At 38.9% G+C, this 23110-nt stretch overlaps 1 protein-coding gene across 8 annotated transcripts in view; it reads right to left on the reverse strand.

The window, feature by feature from the left end:
* LOC129249783 (GIGYF family protein Gyf) overlaps positions 1 to 23110 on the reverse strand; it is a 258790-nt gene that overhangs the window by 62515 nt on the left and 173165 nt on the right. For all 8 annotated transcript variants that reach the window (XR_008582720.1, XR_008582724.1, XR_008582719.1 and 5 more), the window contains 2 exons: positions 16121 to 16195; positions 15253 to 15407 (listed from right to left, as the gene is read on the reverse strand). Coding sequence is in view for 1 of the 8 variants with exons in the window: in XM_054889415.1 (XP_054745390.1) it covers positions 15253 to 15407; positions 16121 to 16195 (230 nt within the window). In the remaining 7 variants the exon portion in view is untranslated. The remainder of the gene's footprint in view (positions 1 to 15252; positions 15408 to 16120; positions 16196 to 23110) is intronic.

The raw sequence follows: 23110 nt of genomic DNA on the forward strand, positions 1-23110 counted from the left end.
GCGCGAAGACTTCCGAGTCGTTTAAGGTGGTGCGCAGAGAATCCATCACCATGCCCCAGGGCAATGGAGACAGCACACCGCCTTGGGGGCATCCTCTATTAACCCCGGATAACACCAGCAGATCTTTCTCCGCTCGTACCGAGACGATTCTTTGGGCCAGCATCGAACTCGGTCTATGCCGTGCCTACGAGCATAGCTACACATACAGTATGTAGCAAAAGTGGCATTATCAAACGCCCCCTGTGAGCCTTCAGCAACTTCTGACGTATGCGCAGGTCCTCCAATCGTTCCAGACTTTTCAGCATGAAAGAAGTCATGCTGGTGGGTCTAAAGCTTTTGAGGCTAGTGTAGTCGTCTCTTCCAACCTTTTGCATAAAGGCGACCCTCACCATCCTCCCAGAGCGTGGTATATATATGCCAGTGCCAGAATTGCAGAGAAGATTTTACGGTAGTTACTGGTCGGGAAAAACCCGAGTCATTCCGGTAACGTAGAACCGGCTGCCATGGGAATGTTGAGAAGATTTTCTTCAGGGCTGCTGTCACGGACCCTGCACCTTCCTTCAGCATGGCAGGATATATGCCATCTGGTCCGGGCGACTTGTAGCGGCCAAAAGATTTGATGGCAAATCGAATGGCGGCCTCATTCACCACAGATCTGGCAACGTACCAGTCATGCCGAGAAGGTGTAGCAGCTCTGACAACCGCCTCTGTCAATAAGGGCTGTTGCCGGCTGACGCTTATCTGATTACCAGGAAAGTGAGATTCCATCATCAAGCTGAGTGTCTCACTTTGTTGCTCCGTGAAGGAGCCATCAGATTTCCTAAGTGACCCCAGCTTTGCAGTTGGGTCCCTTTTCAGGATCCTAACCAGTTTCGCCATGCCATTTAGAGATTCAATACCGCTACAGAATTCCCTATATGAGGCTCTTTTCGATTCCCGAATAAGCCTCTTGTAGTTCTTCTGAACATCACGGTATCGCTCCCAGTCCTCTGCAAGGTTAGTCTTGAGGGCCCGGTTTAGAAGTTTTCTCGACTCACGCCTCAACATCTGGAGCTCTCGATTCCGCCAAGGAACGAAGTCCGGTGACGGAGAGGTCGAATTGGTCCTATGCGAACATATGTATATAAACATGCATACATACATTTTCGCGCAATTTTCATAACATAATTACATATGTCCTATGCTAATATACACTTCTCACAAAAATTAAGGGAACAGTAAAATTTCCTAAATTTCTTAGTGATTTTTGAAAAGCTGTATCTCGGTGAAAAATGGTCGCACGGAGTTCGAACAAAAAGAAATTTGAAGCTTTAAGCTTCTAGTTTTAGGATCTTTGAGCAAAAAAAATTTTTATTTAATGGTTATTTTGACAGTTAAAGGGCGACACAAAAATTTTCGAAATGTTTACCTTTTTTTTGATTGCACGGGCTTGGCAAATATTTTCCGACTAAAACAAGCCATACAGTCAACTAGCTTGATTATTTAGCTTCACTTCTCTATTTTTGAATTCTCGCTACGATCATATCTCTCTGAGATATCCACATTTTACGAAAAAATACCATTTTTTCTTTGATCACTGATATCTCAGCAACTAATAACCCCACAATAAATGGAACAATGGTTTTTGAAAGTAGAATAAATTTCCCATAAGATCCTAATTTAATTGTTTGAGAAAAAGTTTTTGTTTACCCTTAACGTTGGTTTTAAGTGAACACAACCTTTTTACGGGTTTTCAGAAAATCCCTCGCTCACTTACAAATATGAATGTGGGGACTCATGTTTCCAGGGATTTTTACAGTTTAATAAGCAAGCGTAAAGAATAATGGATTAAAAAACTGTTTTGTAGATTACTAATTTGTTTTCTTTGAGAGAGAGCACAACATTTTGATGGCTAAGTTAGCATTCTCTTTAATGTGTTTGGTATGTTCACAAATATGCCATATTTTATCAAAAACTACTCCAAGGTGTTTGACAGAGTTAGCTCATGGTAATTCATATCGCAGAGCTTGGTAAATAGCAAGCCCTTCTTTTCCCAGTAAAAAATATGGCTTTTGTTTTACCAGCGCCTGAAATGCGGCTTAGTAGTTTTGCAACGGTGTCCTTCCCGTACTGATGTGAATAAAAAATACCAGTGTCGTCAATATACAAAGCGTATTGGCAATTTTCAAATTCATCCAACGAATAAGCTCTTGAACGTATTTGGCATGTACGAATTCAAACTCAGGAGTGTGAAAGCGAATTAAGTTGGATTAATGTTGCAATGCGAATTTCCCGCATTGGCATGCCAACTTGAGCGGACATTTTATGATTTTCAAGAAATTCATAGGCTTTACTTTTCCATCATTGTTGATAATGACCGAATTATGGTCACGCAGAGGTGGTATTTGTGTGAGTTTTTTTCGTATTTTACAAATTTTCCAAGAGGGCTTGTTTTGCTTTTCAAGCGAGTTGAGCTTCCTTTACCACGTTTCATTTCTATATTTGAAAATTTCAGTTCGGATTTTTTGAAGAGTATAAAATCTACACTACACGGTGGTAGTTTCTTGTTTTTATTAGGTCTAAGATAAAAATTGGTAGTTTTAGGAAATTGTTCTTGGAACTTGGAATTACAATCTTTATGTTATCATAGAAGATTTCTCTATTTTTAACCACAATCAGGGCGTTTTTTATGAAGCGACGATAAACATTTTAATTCGTTTTACTGTAATCCATTTCACAATTTTCAGAGTGTGTAAAATTCAAATGGAGAACAAATTTAGCAAATAATCAGAACCAAATTCATTAAGCGCTATTAACTGAGTTGGATATTCGAAGGTGTAAATATGTAGGGTGATTTGGATTTGAAATTCTACTGGAAAGAGTGTAGTTAACTCATTCAAAGTTAGCAAATCCCACTCCCCTTGCTAGATTTTTGCTCTAGCTCCTCTTAGTGTGCTGCGTGGAAGATTGGAACCCGAACAGTAATTGCGAAGGCGTGATGCTTCTTGAGGTACAATCAGTGGGGCTGTGTTCGGAGGCGATGGGCCTCCACTATGCTGATGGTAATACTTCGTTTTCGTCGACAACCACTGACAAGCGACTTGGAATTTCTTGCACTATGCTAATGCTACCACAAAGTGAGTCCACGCATATAGCCTTTCGAGCTTGTAAACAAAGAGTCGAACTCACTTCACCCCCAGATGAGCTGTATATGAGTTCTAGAGTAGTGAAGTAGTGTTCAGAGGTGCAACCCTTGTTTTTGGGGCGATTAACACAACGTTGACATTGTTAGTAGAAGTTTACGTCCGACAGTAATCATCGGCTGCATAAGCTGCTTCCGATGCGTCCGTGAAGACGGGGGATTCAGCATGTGGCATGGAAGAGGTGACAAGCTAGCTGCTTAGTTTAAGCTGGCTACACTAGCTCACGTCTATGTGTCAACCGCTAGATTAGGTGGTACTAGTTCGTGCCAGTCTACATTCGAGCGCCAAATCTTCTGCAGCCGTATTTTAAATCGGATTGTAATCAGTCCAAGCGGATCGAAAATATTGCTTCAATCGGATATTAAAATGCGCTTCTTCAGTTTATTCGGCAAATTTTCTAAATTAAATGCAATGGAAAAAGATACATTGTCTATATGCCAAATACAACCCAGAGTTCGGGGTCCTGCCTGGACACTTTCGGAGCTCGAAACCACTTCGAGAAAGTACGTGTGAAATGTCCCGAAGAATCGATGATAGATCCTGAAGTGCGTCTGAGCTAGCTAGTGCGTCGTTCATATAAAAGCCGGACGTAACAACTTCAGCGACTCTTTGGTATGTGTTGCCTGCATGCGATGCTGCGCGATGTTGCGACTTCACGGCGACGTGCGAATTGGAGGCCAACCCATAAGTCACCCTTAGGAGGCGGTAGTCCAGTATAGGTTCTGACGAATGCTTACGCCAAATAATACGTTAAGCGTCAGAATCCTATTTGGCAACGTAGACCTGCCAATACATTTTTTCGATGTCAGCACGAAGACCGTAGGATGCGTGCGAAAGCGAACCAATATCGAGAAAAGATCTTGCTGTAGCTGAAGGCCTACCATTAGAGCGTCGTTCAATGAGTGCCGGGACCATGTCTTCATGGACGCGTTGAACACCACCCTCGACTTTGTCGTAGTGCTCGTGTCTTTAACTACTACATGGTGCCTCATATAGTGCGTTGCTTGGTGGACTGGCTGGTTCCATGTGCCCCAGAGGTCGATAAGCTCTTGAATGAACTTGCTGTATTCATTATGAAGGTGTTCGTTGCTAGTGAATCTTTTTTCCATTCCAAGCAAGTCGCGAGCTGCTTAATGCCTCGATTCAGCAATCATAACTTCAGCACGCTGGGTTGTATTGTCAAATAATTTCTCACAATAAAGCTCTTCAGGCGTGTAAAACTTTCCCGGCGGCAGCTCCTCAAGTAGCTAAGAAGTTCAGTTAGCTGGGTGTCTCCGTGTAGCGTTGAAATTGACACAGGTTGCGTTTGTGAAAGGGTAGGTTTTTCCAAACAACACCCAACCAAGCGCGGTGTTCTGCTCCATTGGAGTGCCGATTTGTCCTTTCTTCAAACCAAAAAGAAAAAACTTATCATTCTCATCCATGCCAATCGAAACATCTATTGCACAGACTTGCAAAAATTTGAATCGGCTAGCGGTAGACCACGGACATGCATCCACGGTGATTTGGGTAGAGCAGTAGTTGGAAACTCACTCGTGATTTTTGGTAAAAATAGCGTAAACGCGTAAGGTTGAGTCTAATCACCACGGCGACAAGCATACCTTGACTTCTCTCTTGGTAAGACCGCCTTGAATTGAACCAATACCTGTGATAAAACCACCTTCTATCTAGACGAAGACGTAAGACGTACGAAAAGGTGATGAAGGAAGCATGTGAACCATTATAGAGAAGCGCCCGAGCGGGTTGCCACCGACCAACGTGGTCCTTTAAATAAACTTCAGCGGTAGCCAATAATACAGCGCGTTCAGCATCAGCGAAGTGCGAGGTAACGTTGATGATTTGAGCAGTGTCATTGTTAGCAGATGCAGACTGTTGTTGTTGAGACTAGCGATGATGGACTGCGACATTTCGCGATAACGTGCCCTTTACTCAGCCAGTTCAAGCAGACACCTTTAACCTTGATTTGATTTCGGTTTTCCAAACTTTGAGAAGGTGCAAATTTTATCACGGTTGCAGTACGCACAAACTATCGATTTAGGGCATCAGCCGATTTACTACCATGTGATCGGCCTGTTTATATGTAGGGTGGAATACGCTCTGTGCCTGGCCTGTTATTAGCAGAAACTACTGACACCATTTCCAAAGAGCGTGCTCGGGTTTCGAGGAAGTCTCGAAGTGCAGTAAATGAAGGTAGATTGTCTGCTACAAGCGATAATTCCCATTGTTTGCTGCTTGTTGTTGCTGTAGCAGTATAAACATTCCCTATACATATACGGGAAATGCTGCTAAAGTGACAGTCCTTGGCCGGATATAAATCCGGGTCGTGCCGGTTACGGAGAACCGACTATCGCGGGTTTCCTAGCTTCGTTTTGACACAGTGGATAAGCCAGTCAATCCAGAACTCAACTGGCCGACAGAGTGCCCGTAGCGCTCAAACGTGTTGCAAATTTTGGTTAAGCACGATGATGATATTGGTCCATCATTGCTTTCTCAATTGATGATGGCGCTTTGATATGGCTTTCCACTGTAACTTTCATGACCTCATACCTTGAGGTCAATAAGTCCCAGATTTTTCTGTAGTTGCTGTCACTCACAGTGATGGGAATATGTCTGGTTCACACCATGACTTGTGCTCTTCACCATAACTTTTCCCCTTCCTTAAATTTGCTTGTTTCAACATAAGTTTTACGATATATTCTGCCGGTTCATAATGCAAAATCGACGCCATACAGGTTTCACCGATATTACGCCAAGATGGGTGAGGAGGGATTTTTCGGTCCCACAGTTGGAAAATTCAACCTGCACAACAAAACATTCGGTAACGGACAGAGGCTGATTCGCCACTCGACTCTCACTCTTGCTCTCAGAGAGTACTGCCCAACAATCCGGCATGCAAGGACAACCTAGCAACATTTCTCGTTCTCTACGTACCGCCGCCGTCGGTCTTAACAAGCGCGCTGTTATCACTGCCTTTTCCAAACTGGATTAAGAGGCAAAGCGAATGGATCTGGTGGTGAACGAGGACGAAACGAAGTGCCTCTTGTCATCAAACAAACAGTCGGCGCAATCGCGTATTGGCACCCACGTAACTGTTGACAGTTATGATTTCGAGGTTGTAAAAGACTTCGTTTATTTAGGAAACCAGCATTAACACCGATAACAACGTCAGCCTTGAAATCCAACGCAGAATCTCTCTTGCACACAAGTGCTACTTTGGAGTAAGTAGGCAATTGAGTAGTACGAACAAACTAACACTATGCAAGACTCTCACATTGTCCGTCTTAACGTATCGCACAGAAGCGTGGACGATGGCAATATCCGATGAAGCGTCCCTTGGAGTGTTTGAGAGAAAGATCCAGCGGAAGATTTTTGGACTTTTGCACGGCGACGGCGAATATCGCAGAGGATGGAACGATTAGTTGAATGAGCTTTACGACGACATAGACATAGCGCAGCGAATAAAGATCCAGCGGCTACGTCGGCTGTGTCAGTTCGTCCGAATGGATACAAACGCTCCGGCTCTGAAAGTATTCGAAGCGGTATCAGCTGGTGGTAGCAGAGGTTCTACGTTACCGAAACGACCCGGATTTATATCCGGCCAAGGACTGTCACTCCAGCAGCATTCCCTATATGTAAGTATGGGGAATGTTTATGCTACTACAACAACAGAAAGAAACGACTGGCGCCAAAATCGCGTAAGCGGTTGTCACGCCAATTAAGAAGAAAAATATATTAATTCAAATTATGAAACAAACAAGGAAATGTTATACAACCGAACATATTACCGTACAATTTAATAGAGTTATAACATTTAATATCAGATGAACGAAAAATTAGTCTTAGTAAAAAATGTAAACCTGGTTTTTATCGCATCTCAATAATATTTATGACTGATCTAAATTAGGTTCCGCTTAAAGTGGGCGTGGCACATTCAATTTATTAAAAATTGTGTTTCATCGTATTTTTGTTTTTGGGTTTGCCACGTTTACTATAATTTTTTTCATTTAACCTAAAACATTGCATGGGGAGTGTGCACGTCTATTGACCGATTTTGCCTATTTTGAACACAAACTTATTTTATATCCTGCTGGATTTCGCAAAAATATCTGAACTTTTTCTCGAGCTATAGCTTGTAACATCAGACGGATGTATGGAAATTTAGATTTAACATATGGGACGTGGGTACGCTTGATACCCGATCTCAATAATATTTATGGCAAATCTGCAAGGTGAAGTCCAAAATAAACAAGACTGGCGTCATAAATATGTTTTTGATGGCGCAATCTTTTTAAGGATTTAGTTGGAAGTTACATCCCTAGCTGGCTTCCAGTGAAAGCTTGGTGACATTCAGTTCAGTGGAAGTGAAGTTATTGCGTCTTAAGTGTCAGTATGTTTGTGTCATCGGCACAAAAATGAGTTTCGAATAAAGGGCTAATATCAAATTTTGTTTTAAAATCGGTAAAACGTTTACCCAAACATTTGAATTGATTCAAAAAGTGTATGACCATGATTGCCTATCTCGTGCCAGAGTTTATGAGGGGTTTACACGTTTCAGAGTTGGTTGTGAGGACATAAATGACAATTGTGAGGAAACAAATGACTCCAACGAAATTGTTCGTAAATTCAATTTATCAAAACTGAACCGACATCATGGCTGAAATTCATCAAATCGAAGTTGAATATATCCAAAATATCGATTTATCGCATTTTAACGGATCAAAAATTGCTCAGAATCCGCCTCATTACAGAGGCGAGAAAAGACGAAAACTTCTTTTACAACATTGTAACTGATGATGAAACCTGGTGTTTCCAACATGAACCTGAAACTAAGCGTCAGAAGTGCCGAATAGAAGGCCCCAGACGACCCACTAAACAAAAAAACGCATTTGGAGAAGTCAAATATAAAGTCGGTGCTCATTTCTTTTACGATTCCAAGGAAATTGTCCACAAGGAGTTCGTCCAACGATACAAACCGTCAATGCAATTTTCTATCTTGGCGTTTTGAAGCGTTTGTTGCATTGCATTCGTCGAATTAGCCCTGAATACAGCGAAGGAAGAAGCTGGCACTTATTGAATGATAATGCACCATCTCATCGATCCACTCTTGTGACTGATTTTTTGACTAGAAATACCATTTTAATCATCAATGACTAAACGTATTCGCTTGATATGCTCCCTCCCAGTGACTTCTACCGATTAGGAAAATTGCATTTGGCCTTAAAAGGAAAACGTTTTGCGTCCGTAGAGGCCATCCAAAAGGCTTTTACCGACATCCTGAAGGACATTCTGGTCAATGGTTTTTAGATCGGAAGTGTGCCAAGTTAGGGCAAGTTTTATTAAGTCCTTATCGGATTGACGCATTTATCCAAAGTGTGCGTGGCGCCGCCCATTTTTCAAAACTTTCTTTCATCGCATTTCGGTTTATGGTTCATCCACATCTGCTGCGCATGTCACCCTCGTCATCAGGCGCCCTCATCTTCTTTCTTTTACTTCCTTTTTTTACTTCTCACAACGCGCCAGTCGCTCTGACAAGCATCAGAATCGGAATCTCTTCGGCTCCTCAAAACTCACCAGAGCAGCATCACTCACTCCCGCTACTTTGCGATTCTTGCCCAGTGCCATCTTCGGAGCTGAGCTGACCTGCGCCCTGGTAGAGATTGGTCAAGTAACTTCGTCCCCCTGCAGCAGAGCAGAGCTCTTTTGGAGCAGCTATCCCTTCGCCGCAAGACCACAACAATAGCAGGACCAATGCAGACAACTTGACGAGTTCCTCACACCCCGAAAGATGAACCTAATTCTGATGAATATACAACTCTCATGATTTTACTACTAACAAGCTATCGAGCAAGATTGACGAGATACCGGATTTCGTGAACCGACACCTGTGGACCAAGAAACAAAACTGCGCAGCAGCTCCTCACTTATTACCAGTGAAGGCTACAATGTGTACCGTAAGGCTCGCGAACGAGACAGTGGGGGTGGGCTACCGTTTATAGTCCACCTTACTGTGCAACATCGTTTTATCGAAGTACGCATATACCGAAAGCAACACCTTAAATGGTGAAGGAATTGCTGTTCGGTCAGGCGATATCAAGCTCGAAATATTTAACATTTACCCTGTCACCTGCTGCCCGGCAGGACATCATCCTTGGATTGGTGCGATTATTAGAGGTGAAAATCAATTACTAGTTGGTGGCTTTAATGCGTATTCAAACCTGCCAAAAGATCGTAGGGGACAACATTTGGCTTCGCGGAATTCAATAAGACCACATTCCTCAGGCTTCTTCATCCCTGCTTGAAGGCTGCGTCCCAATTTACCATCTGAATCAACTGTTCTAGCAAACGAATGTGACCACCTACGCCAGGTCGATCCCGGGGATCCTGCTCAATCTGGTTATCAAACATAAGCGGACTAAATGGGTAGAGTATCAGAAGACCTGCAACTCTGGTCAGAGTAGGCTCTGGTCCACCTCAAGGACCTTGTTGAACCCAACGAAGCATAACGACAGGGTGGCAATCACTTTTGATGGTTGTACTTCGTCGGCCCTGGAGAAATGCACGAGACACTTTAGCCGAAAATTCATATTGCATCCTACTGTCGACAAGTCTGAACGTCGTGCTACCAGACAGTTACACAAACTGCCCACCAACAAAGCATCGCTTGCTTTCTCCAGCGATGAAGTGCACGCAACCATCAGGAAAGCTAAAGCTTCCATTGATACCGACGAAATCAACAAGCTTATGTTGAACAATTTGGCGAGGCTTTCCAGCATGTCCACGGCATGGAGGATTGAAAATCAGGGAAATAGTCCCACTATCGAAGGTTTTCAATACAGTTAGCCATTCCACACTAGTAGATAATATACTAGTCGAGTCTCCTGCAGCGACTGAAGAGATGTTCCACGAACTACTTGTGTGGTCGACACTTTTCAGTAATATTTCGGCATCAAAACTTAAATAGATGCGGATAGAGCCAGGAGTCCCGAGAAAATAACACAATGATATAGATGGCTTGTGTTCAAAAGTGAACGACTAATAGAGCAGCCTTTCTCGCTTTTTCACTGCACGGAATCTCGAGCTTTTTCCCACGAAGACCCTCTTTAGCACCTGGACGAAAGAGGTCAAACTGCAGTTAAAGGTAAAAGTCGACGACTAAAGAACTCCACAATATTGGGGGTCATCGTCGATAGCTTGCTCGCTCTCCGTCTCGGCGCATACAACCCCAATCGCCACTAAGGTCCAAAACCGCAACTGCATGCAGCTGTTGGACATGCATGCTTGAGCGTCACCAGGAGCTACAAGCCACCTCCCAGTAACGTCACAAGGCATCTCTTTAACTGCACTGACAAGATCCTGGCTAATAGATGACACCTACAGGACCCAAAAGTTTACAGATAGACCTATTCAGAATCGACCCCGATATACTCAGTATGTCTCCGGCAAGAGAAGAATTTGGAACAGTGATTTGAGGAATATGCGGTTCCTTAATGGTTGATTGATGCCCTTGTAAGAGCAGAGGTTGATATCAGGAACTTCGGCGCCAAGTGCTTTCGTTATATTCGGAGCGCCTCGCAAAAATCCGTAATAAGTCCCCGACGGAAGGAGAGGACGATGCGACCAAAAACTGCTGCTAAAGTATGGAACGTTCTATGAGCGCTGCATTCTTAAAAACATAAAAAACGTGCTTGAAGACTTCAATGTAGGGTGGGAAAGATTTTGGTGACCGCGAAAAAAAAATTTGTACGGGGAAATTCTCCCTGCCGCAGAAAGAAAGAAAGATGCCTATCAATGCTGCGACTGGGTACAACGCGAGCCATACGAGAGAGCTACCGAGAGCTTAAAAAAGAAGATAGACATATTATCCAAATAAGAAACGAGAGGCCGAAAAACGCTAATGCGAGTGAAGTTGGCCGAAAATAAAAACACCAGAAAATTCAACCAGAAAGTCCGGCGGCTTAGAGAAGATTTCAGAAACAATGAAGGCGGTCTAGTGGCTGCCGCACAGACCAAATTGTTCTGCAAGAACTACCGAACAAAGTAAACTTAAGTTATGGAGGGAGCACTTTTCGGACGTGCTGAATAGTGACAACAGTGGATGTCAAAGGTAATGCGAAGATCCCGATCCCTCAATCGTTTATGACGGGACTGTCGTTCCGCTATCCAACCATAACAAGGTGCGAATAACAATAACGCAGCTAAAGAACAACAAAGCCGTAGGAGCCGGCAGACTGCCGACTGAGCTATTCAAACTTGGCGACAACAAGCTGGTAAGTTGCATTCATCAGCTACTATGCAAAATATGGTCAACTGAAATTTACGTGTTCTCTGCCCAATCCATATGAAAAGTGATCTTACAATTTTTGCCAACTACCGCGGAATTTAATGATTATATATAATTGGAGGATACAGTTTTTTTAGGAGTTTGGCCGAGCTCCTCCGCCTATATGTGGCTTGATTGATGATGAAATAGAGGGACCTACAGTTTTAAGCCGACTCCAAACGGCATATGGTTATTTATGAGGAGCTTTTCCATGGCAGAAATGCACTCGGAGATCGTCCATCGCCTGCCGAGGGGCGGCCGCTATTAGAAAAACATTTATTTCGCTGTTTCACGGAGATTCGAACATACGTTCTCTCCGAATTCCAAATGGTAGTCACGCACTAACCCTTTCGGCTACGGCGGCCACCGGAATTAGTCTTCTAAATATCGCGTACAAAGTTTTATCGAGCGTATTGCGCGAAAGACTGAATACTGACTAATTGGACCTTATCACTGTGGCTTTACACCTGGAAAATCCACAATTAACCAGATATTCACAATATGCCAAATCTTGGAAAAGACCGATGAAAGGAGAATCGGCACACAGGATCGTTTCATTGATTTTAAAGCCTCATTAGAAAGCGTAAAAAGGAGTTGGTGATGTGCTGCGATGTCTGAATTTGGTATCCCTGCAAAACTAATATTTGATACCAAACGAGGTTTCAAGTGCTACTTTGCCAACAAGTGCTACTTTGGGCTAACTAAACAATTGAGTAGTAAAGTCATATGTCGGCGAACAAAATTAACATTTTATAAATCTCTCATTATTTACTGTATGACGCAGAAGCTTGGACGATGTCAACAGCCGATGAGACGTCCCTTGGAGTCTTTAGATATTTGCACGTTGGCGACGGCGTGTTTCGCAGATGATGGAACAAATAAGCTGTATCAATGAGCTTTACGGCGACATAGAAATACAGCAGTGAATAAAGATCCAGTGGAGATCGATGGAGGAAGAGGAAGGTCTCCTTTGCTTTGGAAAGACCTGGCGAAAGCCTTGTCCCGAGAAAAAACAACACGCTTTGTTAAACTCGACTAAAATCGGTTATCACGCCAATAAAAAAAAAAGAAGCAATGGTGGTCATATATATTATTAATAATAAGTAATAATTTACATTTAAAAAGTCGTGATTGTGACGTTGTGATTCAGAAAAAAAAGAAAACAAATGAATTTGAATATGAATGTGAATATGAATATGAATTTGAATATAAGTGAATATTGCCCTTTGTCAAGTGAGGGAGTGGATAAACGGAGTGGTTAAATGGGGCAGTACAATTTCATATTTGTATCCATAGCCCTAAACACCCACGATGGAAAGCCGTTTGTGGGGTGACGCCATCTTGCTGAAACCATATGTGTGTACTGCAGGAGGGATGTTCTTTCATTATTGACAGAGAATAATGGTTAAGCATGCGCCAATGAGAAACACCGTCCATAGAAATAACTTGCTTTCGACGATTTTCAAAAAAATATGGTCCAACAACTCCACTTCCTAACAATGCATACCACCCGCGTCGTCACTTTGGGCTTGTAAAATGCTGCTGATGTTTTAGTAGTGAGTTATGTCCTTTATGTGACCAATAATGACAATTTTGTTTATTTATACTTCCATTTAAATGAAAATGGTCTATATCATCCAAAAAAAAAAGTGTTTGCCGAAAACAATGTTGGAAATCTCGCAGAAATTTTGTCGCAAATTGTAATTGCTTAAGCGCTTCCAAGATTTGAATTATGAAGAGCTGAAGTCCAAGATCAACCCTCAATATTTCATGCACAATAGTTTTTGGAAGTCCATGGATTAACGCGAATTATTGGGCAAATTTGTAGTGACGAGTTCAGTATTTTTATTGGTTCTGGATGTTCTGCTGGACTCCGGCCGTGCGCTGCTTGCCACCAAACTGGTTGCTCGGAGCCTTGCATCCATGAACGAATCAAATATCCAGTTGGGGTATCACGTAAACGTCGACAATTGTATTGTGAACAAAATCTACGACGAGCAGTTGCATATTAATCATTGGACTTAAAATACGCTACGATTGCGAGCGTTCTTACTAAATAACCCGCATGAATAACAAGCTAACGCGGTCTCCTCCCCGGTTATACAAGGTGGCGCAAAAGTAACCTTGCGATGTTTTTTGGCTGTAATTAAAAAAAAAATTAAAAACTTTGATTCTTTTTGTGGATTATTTTTATTTGGTCTTTTAATTTTTTTTACATCAAGTCGAGAATATGATGTCATGTACCTTTTTATGGCATTTTCCATCACTTTGGCCAAAACTTCCGGCGATAGGTCCTCACATTCTTGACGGATATTGTCTTTAAGAGCTGGAAGAGTCTGAGGCTTGTTGACATAAACCTGCGACTTCAAACAGCCCCACAAAAAGAAGTCTGGAGCGGTCAAATCAGGCGATCTTGCTGGCCAGTGCAAATCGCCAAAACGGGAGATTAGGCGCCCGGGAAATGCATCCTTCAGCATATCGGTTGTGGCACGTGCAGTGTGTGCCGTTGCACCGTCCTGTTGGAACCACATATTTTCCAATCCCAATTCATCAAGTTGCGGCAATAAGGAACTCGTTGATCATTGCTCTGTAGCGCTCACCATTCACAGTAACCGTTTGGCCCGCGACGTCTTCGAAGAAAAAAGGTCCGATGACTGCTCCAGCGAAAACAGCACACCATACAGTGACTTTGAGCGGAAGTAATGGCTCTTCGTGGGTTACACGCGGATTTTCAGTGCCCCAGAAGCGTACATTTTGCTTATTTACGTATCCGCTAAGATGGAAATGGGCCTCATCACTCATGATTATTTTTGATGAATTAGTATATATTTTAAAGTATATGTCTTCCTCTTTTAAATGCCGTTGAGTTTGCTCAAATATCTTTATTTTTCACTGAGATATCGCATTTTGAAGTTTCCATGTTTGTGAATTTTTCGATATTCGAAAATCCATTGAGATAACATGAGACGTGATACGGTCGATTACATAGTCGAAAAATTCACAAACATGGAGACTTCAAAATGCGATATCTCAGTGAAAAATTAAGATATTTGAGCAAACTCAACGGCATTTAAAAGAGGAAGACTTATAATTTAAAGTACCACGTCTACTTATGAAGAGCAAAATCTTCGTAGCTACATAACCTCAAAAATGGGTAAAAACAGCGTTTTTTTGCACTTTTAGGTTAGGATATCTCAAAGTCCTGACAAGATAGAGCAATTTAAACCCCGGATTCGGATTCTACGCAAAAAATTGCTTCGGAAATGACACTACACTTTTATAGAACATTCCGAACCCATTTTTTTGCAGACCTGTGTTATTGGTCAAATAAATAGTCAGCAATATTCCGCGTTCTGGAGCAGTTTAGCGTAACGTTTATTAACGTGTATTTCGCATGTGTTTACTACACAAATGTCAAAACAGAACTGACATTAGGGGCCAATCGCAAAATTTATAGCATTTTCTGATAGGAGGATTACTTTAGCGCCACCTGTTACATTCACTCAGAGGTTAGAGAGAGACCTTAAATTTAACAGTGTTAAGACTTTTAGCCTATAATTCGATGGGTTACCAAAAGAATCCACTTCAAAATATAATATTAGGGGAAATAAAAAAGACCGATAAATTATTGGAATAGCAAGTTAAAAAAATTTCCCAGAAGATCTTCTATTTCGGGTACAGTACGTACATACTGGGCAAATTCCTCGATATTGGTCACATATTATTAATGAAACTCTTATGTTACCTTACCTTATTGTCGGAATTATCATTGCCTGAAGGTGTTATAGCGGGTGCCGGTTTACACATGTCATCATTGTGAGCGTTTTGTGCCCGTTGCAAATTTTTGTATTTGCTACGGCGCTCGAGAAACTGCTTACCAAAGTCTACAGATTCCTTGTTTTCACCTATAATATATAAAACTACTTTTAGTACGCCAGTGAGATGCCAATCGATACATACGAAAAAATCAAAAATTGTAATAGAAATGTTACAATATTAAAATGATACGAAAAAGAATAAGTTTATAAGATTTGGGCGCTTCATTTTATAAGAAAAATTGTCAGAATCCTTCATTAAATGCCTATACCTGCATTTTTGTCCGCAATGGACCTATTGAAAATGTTATAAAAATCATTTTTAGCATTATTATAAGAAATGAACATCAACAAACGTGGTTTCGCATCGCATGTCTACTTCTACTCTCAGTTTAAACACACAAGCAATTTTTGTATTGTCTGGCAGCAAGAAAAAAGATTAAAATAAGTGCAGAAAGGGAAAAAGACAGGTCGTTCTCATTTACGTATTACACAACTCTTTGTCAGTATAACAAAAGATTATTAATGAATTATTGGAAGGGATTTTTAATTAATGCATAGATACACCATGCCAAATATTGAGCGAAATTTTATTTATTGATTAATAAAGAGGTTAAATACATATTTTTAAAGAATTGAAGATAATAGATAGACATATATGTATACATCAATTCCTAAAATCGTAGCACTTATTGCATTAATGCATCGTTTTTGCATTACAAAGATTTCAAAATTAATTTTACTGGCGTTTATATACTTCTACTATGCATAACATGAAGATTAACAGCAATAAATTTATTTACCCAAATACATCCGAATGTAGTCCTTAACCTCATAAGGTGACTCCAAGTCTCGTAAAAATGTTACAAATGTAGGCACTGAAATGAAATTTTATTCAATAAATTATTATTTGACTAATAAAAGCCAAAGCAATTATTTTTTTCTTTATATTAAATTGATATATTAACCTAACGCATGTATATAAGTTTTATACATAATATGAAAATTAAAATATAGTTCATTCTTCTACAAAAACCATATAAATCCAAGTACCAATAACCCAAATACTTAACTACTACATTGATGCAAGGGTCGAGAGAATTCAAAAGGCGTGGCCAACATCAGACCGTTAACCTGTTCTCAGCGATTCTTAAGGAATCAGCTAAATTGCTGACGTAACCAGAGTCATGGCAGCAGTTTGTTGGACAAGTGTAAGAATAGATATGAAATGAGTAGGCATCATCTCTGTCAAATCTCATATGACGGTGCAGTCATAGTGTTACACTCACAATTTTGCGGATGGCCAAACGTTTGCATCTAGCATCCTTGGATACAGCCGAGCTCTTCATCGCTTGAAAACAAGCTACAGTTCACCTTAATGCATGCAAGTTAACGCCTCCTATACCACACACCACTAACCCAGGATGTAAACAGTTAAGCATAGATTAATAGCGCAAGCCACTTCCCAAAAAAATAAACAATAAATATAAGCACTTACCATTAGCGAAAGTGTCAAACATGTCATTGACACTTTGCTAATGAAAGAAGTGGACATCACATATCACGTATGGTCCGCTTTCAATAGAATTAAGAAAATAATAAAAATAAGCGCTTACCTTAGCGAAAATGTCAAACATGTCACATATCACGTATGGTCCGCTTTCAATAGAATTAAAACATACTAACCTAAGATTTAAGCTTCAGATTCTGTATAAATATTAAGATTAATAAAGTTTCGGATCAGTTTGTATCCGGTGTGCAACGCAGACTCACAATGTGTTTTTTAAAAAGCTTTTGCTAGTTAAGCAAAAGATAATTGGCGATCCTGCCAGGAGCGATTTAAGTTCTGGTGGACCAAATAAAAGTTGTGTGCTATAATAGCCTGTAAAAAGGCAGTGCACAATTTAAACAAATAAGTATCCCTAAATCGGAAAAGGGAGAGAGAAAAAAAAAAAAAAAAAAAAAAAAAAAAAAAAAAACATTTTTAGACTAAAAAAAGGAGAAAACTAAAAAGTATCCTAAGTCTAAAAAATAATAAAACAAAAAGAAAAAATTTAAAAAAGGAGAAAACCAAAAAGTATCCTAATAAAACAAAAAGAAAAAAAGGAGAAAATCAAAAAGTATCCTAATAAACCAAAATATCAAGCAAGTCTACAAAATATAATAATTCTACAAGGAAACAAGCAAAGGAGGAAAAACGCACTCAATAGAGGAAAAATCACTGTATGCAAACATCTTTAGCAAGCAAACACCAAGTTGGACCTGAAGGAATCTTCCAGTAATGAGTAAGAAACTAAATAATTTTTAAGCATTAAAAGTTGTAAATTATAAATATAGCATATGGGCAATAGACCTAGTAGCTTAGGTTACGAGAAATTACACTATTGTGAAAAGTGTAAAGAAAACCACAAAAATTGTGTAAAAAATAAGGAAGTGATTAAAAATTTTTCAAATTTTACCAAAAATAAAGCTGGAAGAGTTGAGAAGTAGATTTGCAGATATGTCTATAGTGAATAATAACAATAGCACGTCCAATATGGATGTTGTGTCGCGACTTATAGCTGCTAGCACCGCCTCGCTGCGTAGCGAGGTAGAACAAGTTAGACGTCAGTTGCAGGCTTTAAGTAATTCCGACAATGTTGCTGAATATACTACAGAATCAATAGATTCAACAATCAATTGTGAGGAAAGTTTAGACGTCATAAAATCTCTTCCTGAATTTCGACGAAAAATCAACAATTATGTTAGCTGGCGCGAGGCTGCTAACAATTCAATGTCATTGTATACTAGGGGAAGCAAAAAATATTTTGCTGCCTTGACTATCTTGCGTAACAAAATTACGCAGGACGCTAACAATATTTTAACGAACCACGGTACGGTTCTTAATTTCGATGCAATTCTGAGTAGGCTAGATTTTGCCTTCGCTGATAAGAGGCCGTGTCACATAATAGAACAGGAAATGAGTGTGCTTAGGCAAGGACCTGGTACCCTAATAGAGTTCTACAACGAGGTCAATAAAAAACTGACGTTATTAATTAACAAAACGATAATGACGCACGGAACGAATTCCGCAATTACAAAGGAGCTTAATACCAAAAACAGGGAAACAGCTCTTCGAACTTTCATTACAGGTCTTAACCCTCCGTTGGACCAGATCCTCTTCACGTTGGCACCACGTGACTTACCAAATGCTCTTGCCAAGGCGCAGGAGCTCGATGCCAATCAAATGCGAGCACAATTCGCATTGCATTTTTCAAGGAGTTATAATAATAGTAATAATATTACAATAAACAGAAACGCTCCTCAGGGCGTTCGTAGGGGTGCGAATTTTCTGAACAATTTAAGGTATCCACCAAGGAATACCCCAGCAAATGAGGTCAAGCAAAATCGTCCAGAGCCAATGGACGTTGATCCATCATTACAGATCACAAATATTCCCAAACCGGTACAAACGTACCAGCAACAGGTGAGAGGCAATAGAAATAATTGGCAGACCAATTATAATTATCAGGCAAATGCTGTGCCAAAGAGGTCGAATAATAGTGCGCAAATAAGTACGCAACCTCAACAGAAGGTGCAAAGAATTAATAACATGGGAGAAAATCATTTTTTAGAGTAAGGTCTGATTTGCCCTACATTGTCAAGACGGATAGGAAGACGGGGCAAATCTTCAAAATCTTAATTGATACGGGAGCAACAAGCTCATATATACGGGCCGGGCTCTATGTAAACAAAAATGTTTTAGAAAATAAGAAGAGGGTAAGAACCATTCATGGTTCGACCATCATAAACTTTTTCCATAATATCAATTTATTTGATGCTCAGGAGCGATTTTACGAGATTGAAAATTTAGAAAGTGATCTCTTAATTGGAATCAATTTCTTGAGTAAAATCGAAGCCAAGATTGATATTCCAAATCGGGTGTTGATCTATGGTAATAACAAAACAGAAAAAATTCATTTTCTTGATGATTTTGATATACCAAACCCCGCGGGACAAGAAGGTCCTGAAACGTCTGTCGAAAATATTATCAATAAACCCAAAGGAAAAAATAATGAAAGAAATACCAAAAACGGTGTGAAGAAAATTAATCAGAAACTAGTAGGGAAAAAAGGTCAAAAGGGGCCTGACAAAAATTATACTATAAACAAAAAAGATAATAAAAATTTGCAAAAAAATATATCGGAAAACCTAACTCCTAAAACTTTTGCTGAGGTAGATACCGCGAAAATAAAAAAATTTAAAAATCAAGATAAGAATGAAGATTCCCAAATTGGAAATTCATTGAATAATTTAAGGTCGGAGTCCTCAAAGATATCCTTTGAAGTAGATAGGAAAGGGGAGTCGATCGAAGGGTTGCAAAATAAGGTGATTGAGGAAATTTCAATAACACATAGTGATGTTAATTTAGATTTACCTTTTCGTACCGACGTAAAGGCGGAAATACGAACTTTTGAAGAAAGGCCAATTTGGTCAAAACAATACCCTTACCCAATGTCAGTGAATGATTTTGTTAATAATGAGGTTCAAAGCCTGTTGCAAAAGAATATAATTAGGGAAAGTAAAAGTCCATACAATTCTCCAGTATGGGTGGTTCCAAAGAAAGGAGTAAATGATGACGGAAGTCCTAAATTGAGATTGGTCATCGATTTCAAAAAAATTAATGAAAAAACCACATCTGATAGGTACCCAATGCCTAATCCAGAGGTTATACTTTCAAATTTGGGAAAGTCTAATTATTTTTCTACAATAGATTTGGAGTCTGGATTTTACCAGATATTAATGAAAGAAGGTGATATAGAGAAAACGGCATTTTCGGTAAATAACGGGAAGTACGAATTCCTACGAATGCCGTTCGGATTGAAAAATGCACCAAGTATTTTTCAACGGGCTATGGATAATGTATTAAGAGAATATATTGGAAAGTTTTGTCACGTTTATGTCGACGATGTTATAATTTTTTCAAAAAATTTGGAAGACCATAAAAAACATTTGAGTTTGGTAATTAATATATTAAGGGAGGCAAATATGAAAATATCCTCTGAAAAATCTAAGTTCTACCAAAGAGAGGTGGAATTTTTGGGATATATAGTGGCAAAGAATATAATCAAAACGGACCCAAGAAAGGTTGAAGCCATACAGAATTATCCTATACCAAAGACATTGCGTCAATTGCGGGGATTTTTGGGGCTGACAGGCTATTATAGAAAATTTATACACAATTACGCGGTTGTGGCAAAGCCATTAACTAAGCATTTGCAGGGGGAAAACGGAAAAATTTCCCAGTATTTGTCAAAGAAAAAGATAGTTAGTCTAGATCAAGACGGAGTGGCTGCTTGTGACAAATTGAAGAATTTACTGGCTCAACAGGTTGAATTGACACAACCTGATTATAACAAAAAATTTGTTTTAACAACCGATGTATCAAATGTAGCTTTGGGTGCAGTATTGTCACAAGAGGGGAAACCTATTGTCTTTATATCAAAAACATTAAATTCTACGGAGTTTAATTATGCTACAAATGAGAAAGAGTTGTTCGCAATAGTCTGGGCTTTGAAAGCATTGCGTAATTACCTTTACGGTGTTAGTGATCTGGAAATACACACTGATCATCAACCTTTGTCATTTGCGATTTCGGAAAGAAATCCGAATATTAAGATTAAGAGATGGAGATCATTTATTGAAGAATTTTCTCCAAAAATTATTTACAAGCCAGGTGCAACCAATGTCGTTGCTGATGCATTGTCGAGACAAATGCTTAATAATTTGACAAATTCCAAAGAACATAGTGAGTCCAGTGATTCGTTAGCGGACACACAACATTCTGCTGAAAGCAGTAATGAATATCAGATTCATGAAACAAAAAAGCCATTAAATCATTTTAAGCAACAAATTTTGATAGATAACGGGGCGAAAATAACCGTGTTAGAGACAATTTCTCATTTTAATAATAAACGATTTTTGATCGAATACGACATACCGGAAAATATTGTTGGAGTTTTAAAAGAATATATTAACCCAAAGTTGGTTACGGGAATATATTGCTCACCTGAGGTGCTTTACGAAATAAAGAACGTATTGAGGGAGGCATTTCCAACTGTAAAATTTTTTCATACGAAATTGTTCCCAAACGATATTACTAATAGAGAGGATCAGGGAGCGATTATTGAACAAACTCACGATAGGGCACATAGAAATTATAGGGAAAATTTGGCCCAAATTAGGCAACAATATTATTGGCCATTGATGATAAAACAGTTCAAGCAATATGTAAAAAATTGTAACATATGCAACAGTAATAAATATGAAAGGCACCCAAAACTTATTCCGATAGGAGAGGCACCTATTCCGGAAAGAGAGGGAGAACAACTCCATATTGATATTTTTTTCGCGCAAAAATTAAAATTTTTAACTTGTATAGATTCTTATTCTAAATATTTAATTGTAAAATATATTGGGGATAAGCTTAATTTGGAGGAAAAAATTTTGGAACTTCTGCAAACATTTCCAGATGTTAAAAGTATAGTTATGGATAATGAACCAGGTTTAAGTACGATACAATTCAGGTCTTTAATGGAAAGACTCAACATACAAATCTATTATTGCACACCACGTCATAGCACGAGTAATGGTCAAATAGAAAGGGTTCATTCCACACTTATAGAAATATCTCGATGTTTAAAAGAGGAACACAGTTTAGTTAGTGATTTCGAATCAATTATGAGGGCGGTGCAGCAGTATAATAAAACTATACATTCAGTAACAGGTAAACAACCTTGTAATATTTTGTTTAATAAAGAGAAGCATGAGAATATAAGGGATATATTAAAAAATAATCAGGAAAAAATGTTAGAATACCACAACAAGAAAAGGCTTAAAAAAAATTACCATAGGGGTGAAATTATATATGAAAAAGTATATGGGGAACGAAATAAATTAAAACCCAAATATAAAAAGCAGATAGTAGTAGAAGATTTAGGAAATAAAGTTAAAATACAAAACAGAAACAGAATAATTCACAAAGATAACATTAAAGTTCAGAAATAAAAGAAATAATAAGCAATGAGCAAGTAAATGTAACAATATCAGATCTTATAGATGTTTCGGAATTTAAAATTGTACAAAAAAGTAATTTAATAGTTGTTTACATTAAGTATCCAAAAGTAAAAAATGTTTGTAAATTGTATAAAGCAATAGCTGTAGCGCAAAATGATGGAAAATTGTTGATTGAAAATGAAATAATAAAATGTGGAGATAAATTTTATTCAGTCAAATTTTGTAAAAAGGAATTAAATAATGCTTTTTGTATGATAAAAGGAAATAACACATGTTTGTCCGATATGTTAAATAATAAACATGCCAACTGCACAAAAATAAATGAAGCAAATGAATCAATAAATATTGTAAAAGATGGTGCTATAATAGCATCAGGAAAGCATAAAATTAATAATCACACTATAGAAGGAGTTTATTTGATAACTTTTCAAGATGATGTTATAATTGACAACAGAAAATATGAAAATCCTACAGGAAAAATTTTAGGATATTTAAGGGAAGGAAAATTAAAATCTTTTTTTGTAAATAAATACATTGAAACAAAAAATATTGATTTAAAATTAAACAATGTTAATATACTCACACCATTAAAGCAAGAAATAAAACGAAATCCTGTTTGGTGGACATTTACCACTTTAATTGTAATAATATTATCTGCATATTTTGTCTTTAAATTTATCATATATATTAATCTAAAAATTAAATTAAAAAATGCAAAAGAAAAAGAAGAATTATTA

Source organism: Anastrepha obliqua, chromosome 6 (assembly GCF_027943255.1).
Source record: "Anastrepha obliqua isolate idAnaObli1 chromosome 6, idAnaObli1_1.0, whole genome shotgun sequence".
NCBI classification, from domain to species: Eukaryota; Metazoa; Arthropoda; class Insecta; order Diptera; family Tephritidae; genus Anastrepha; species Anastrepha obliqua.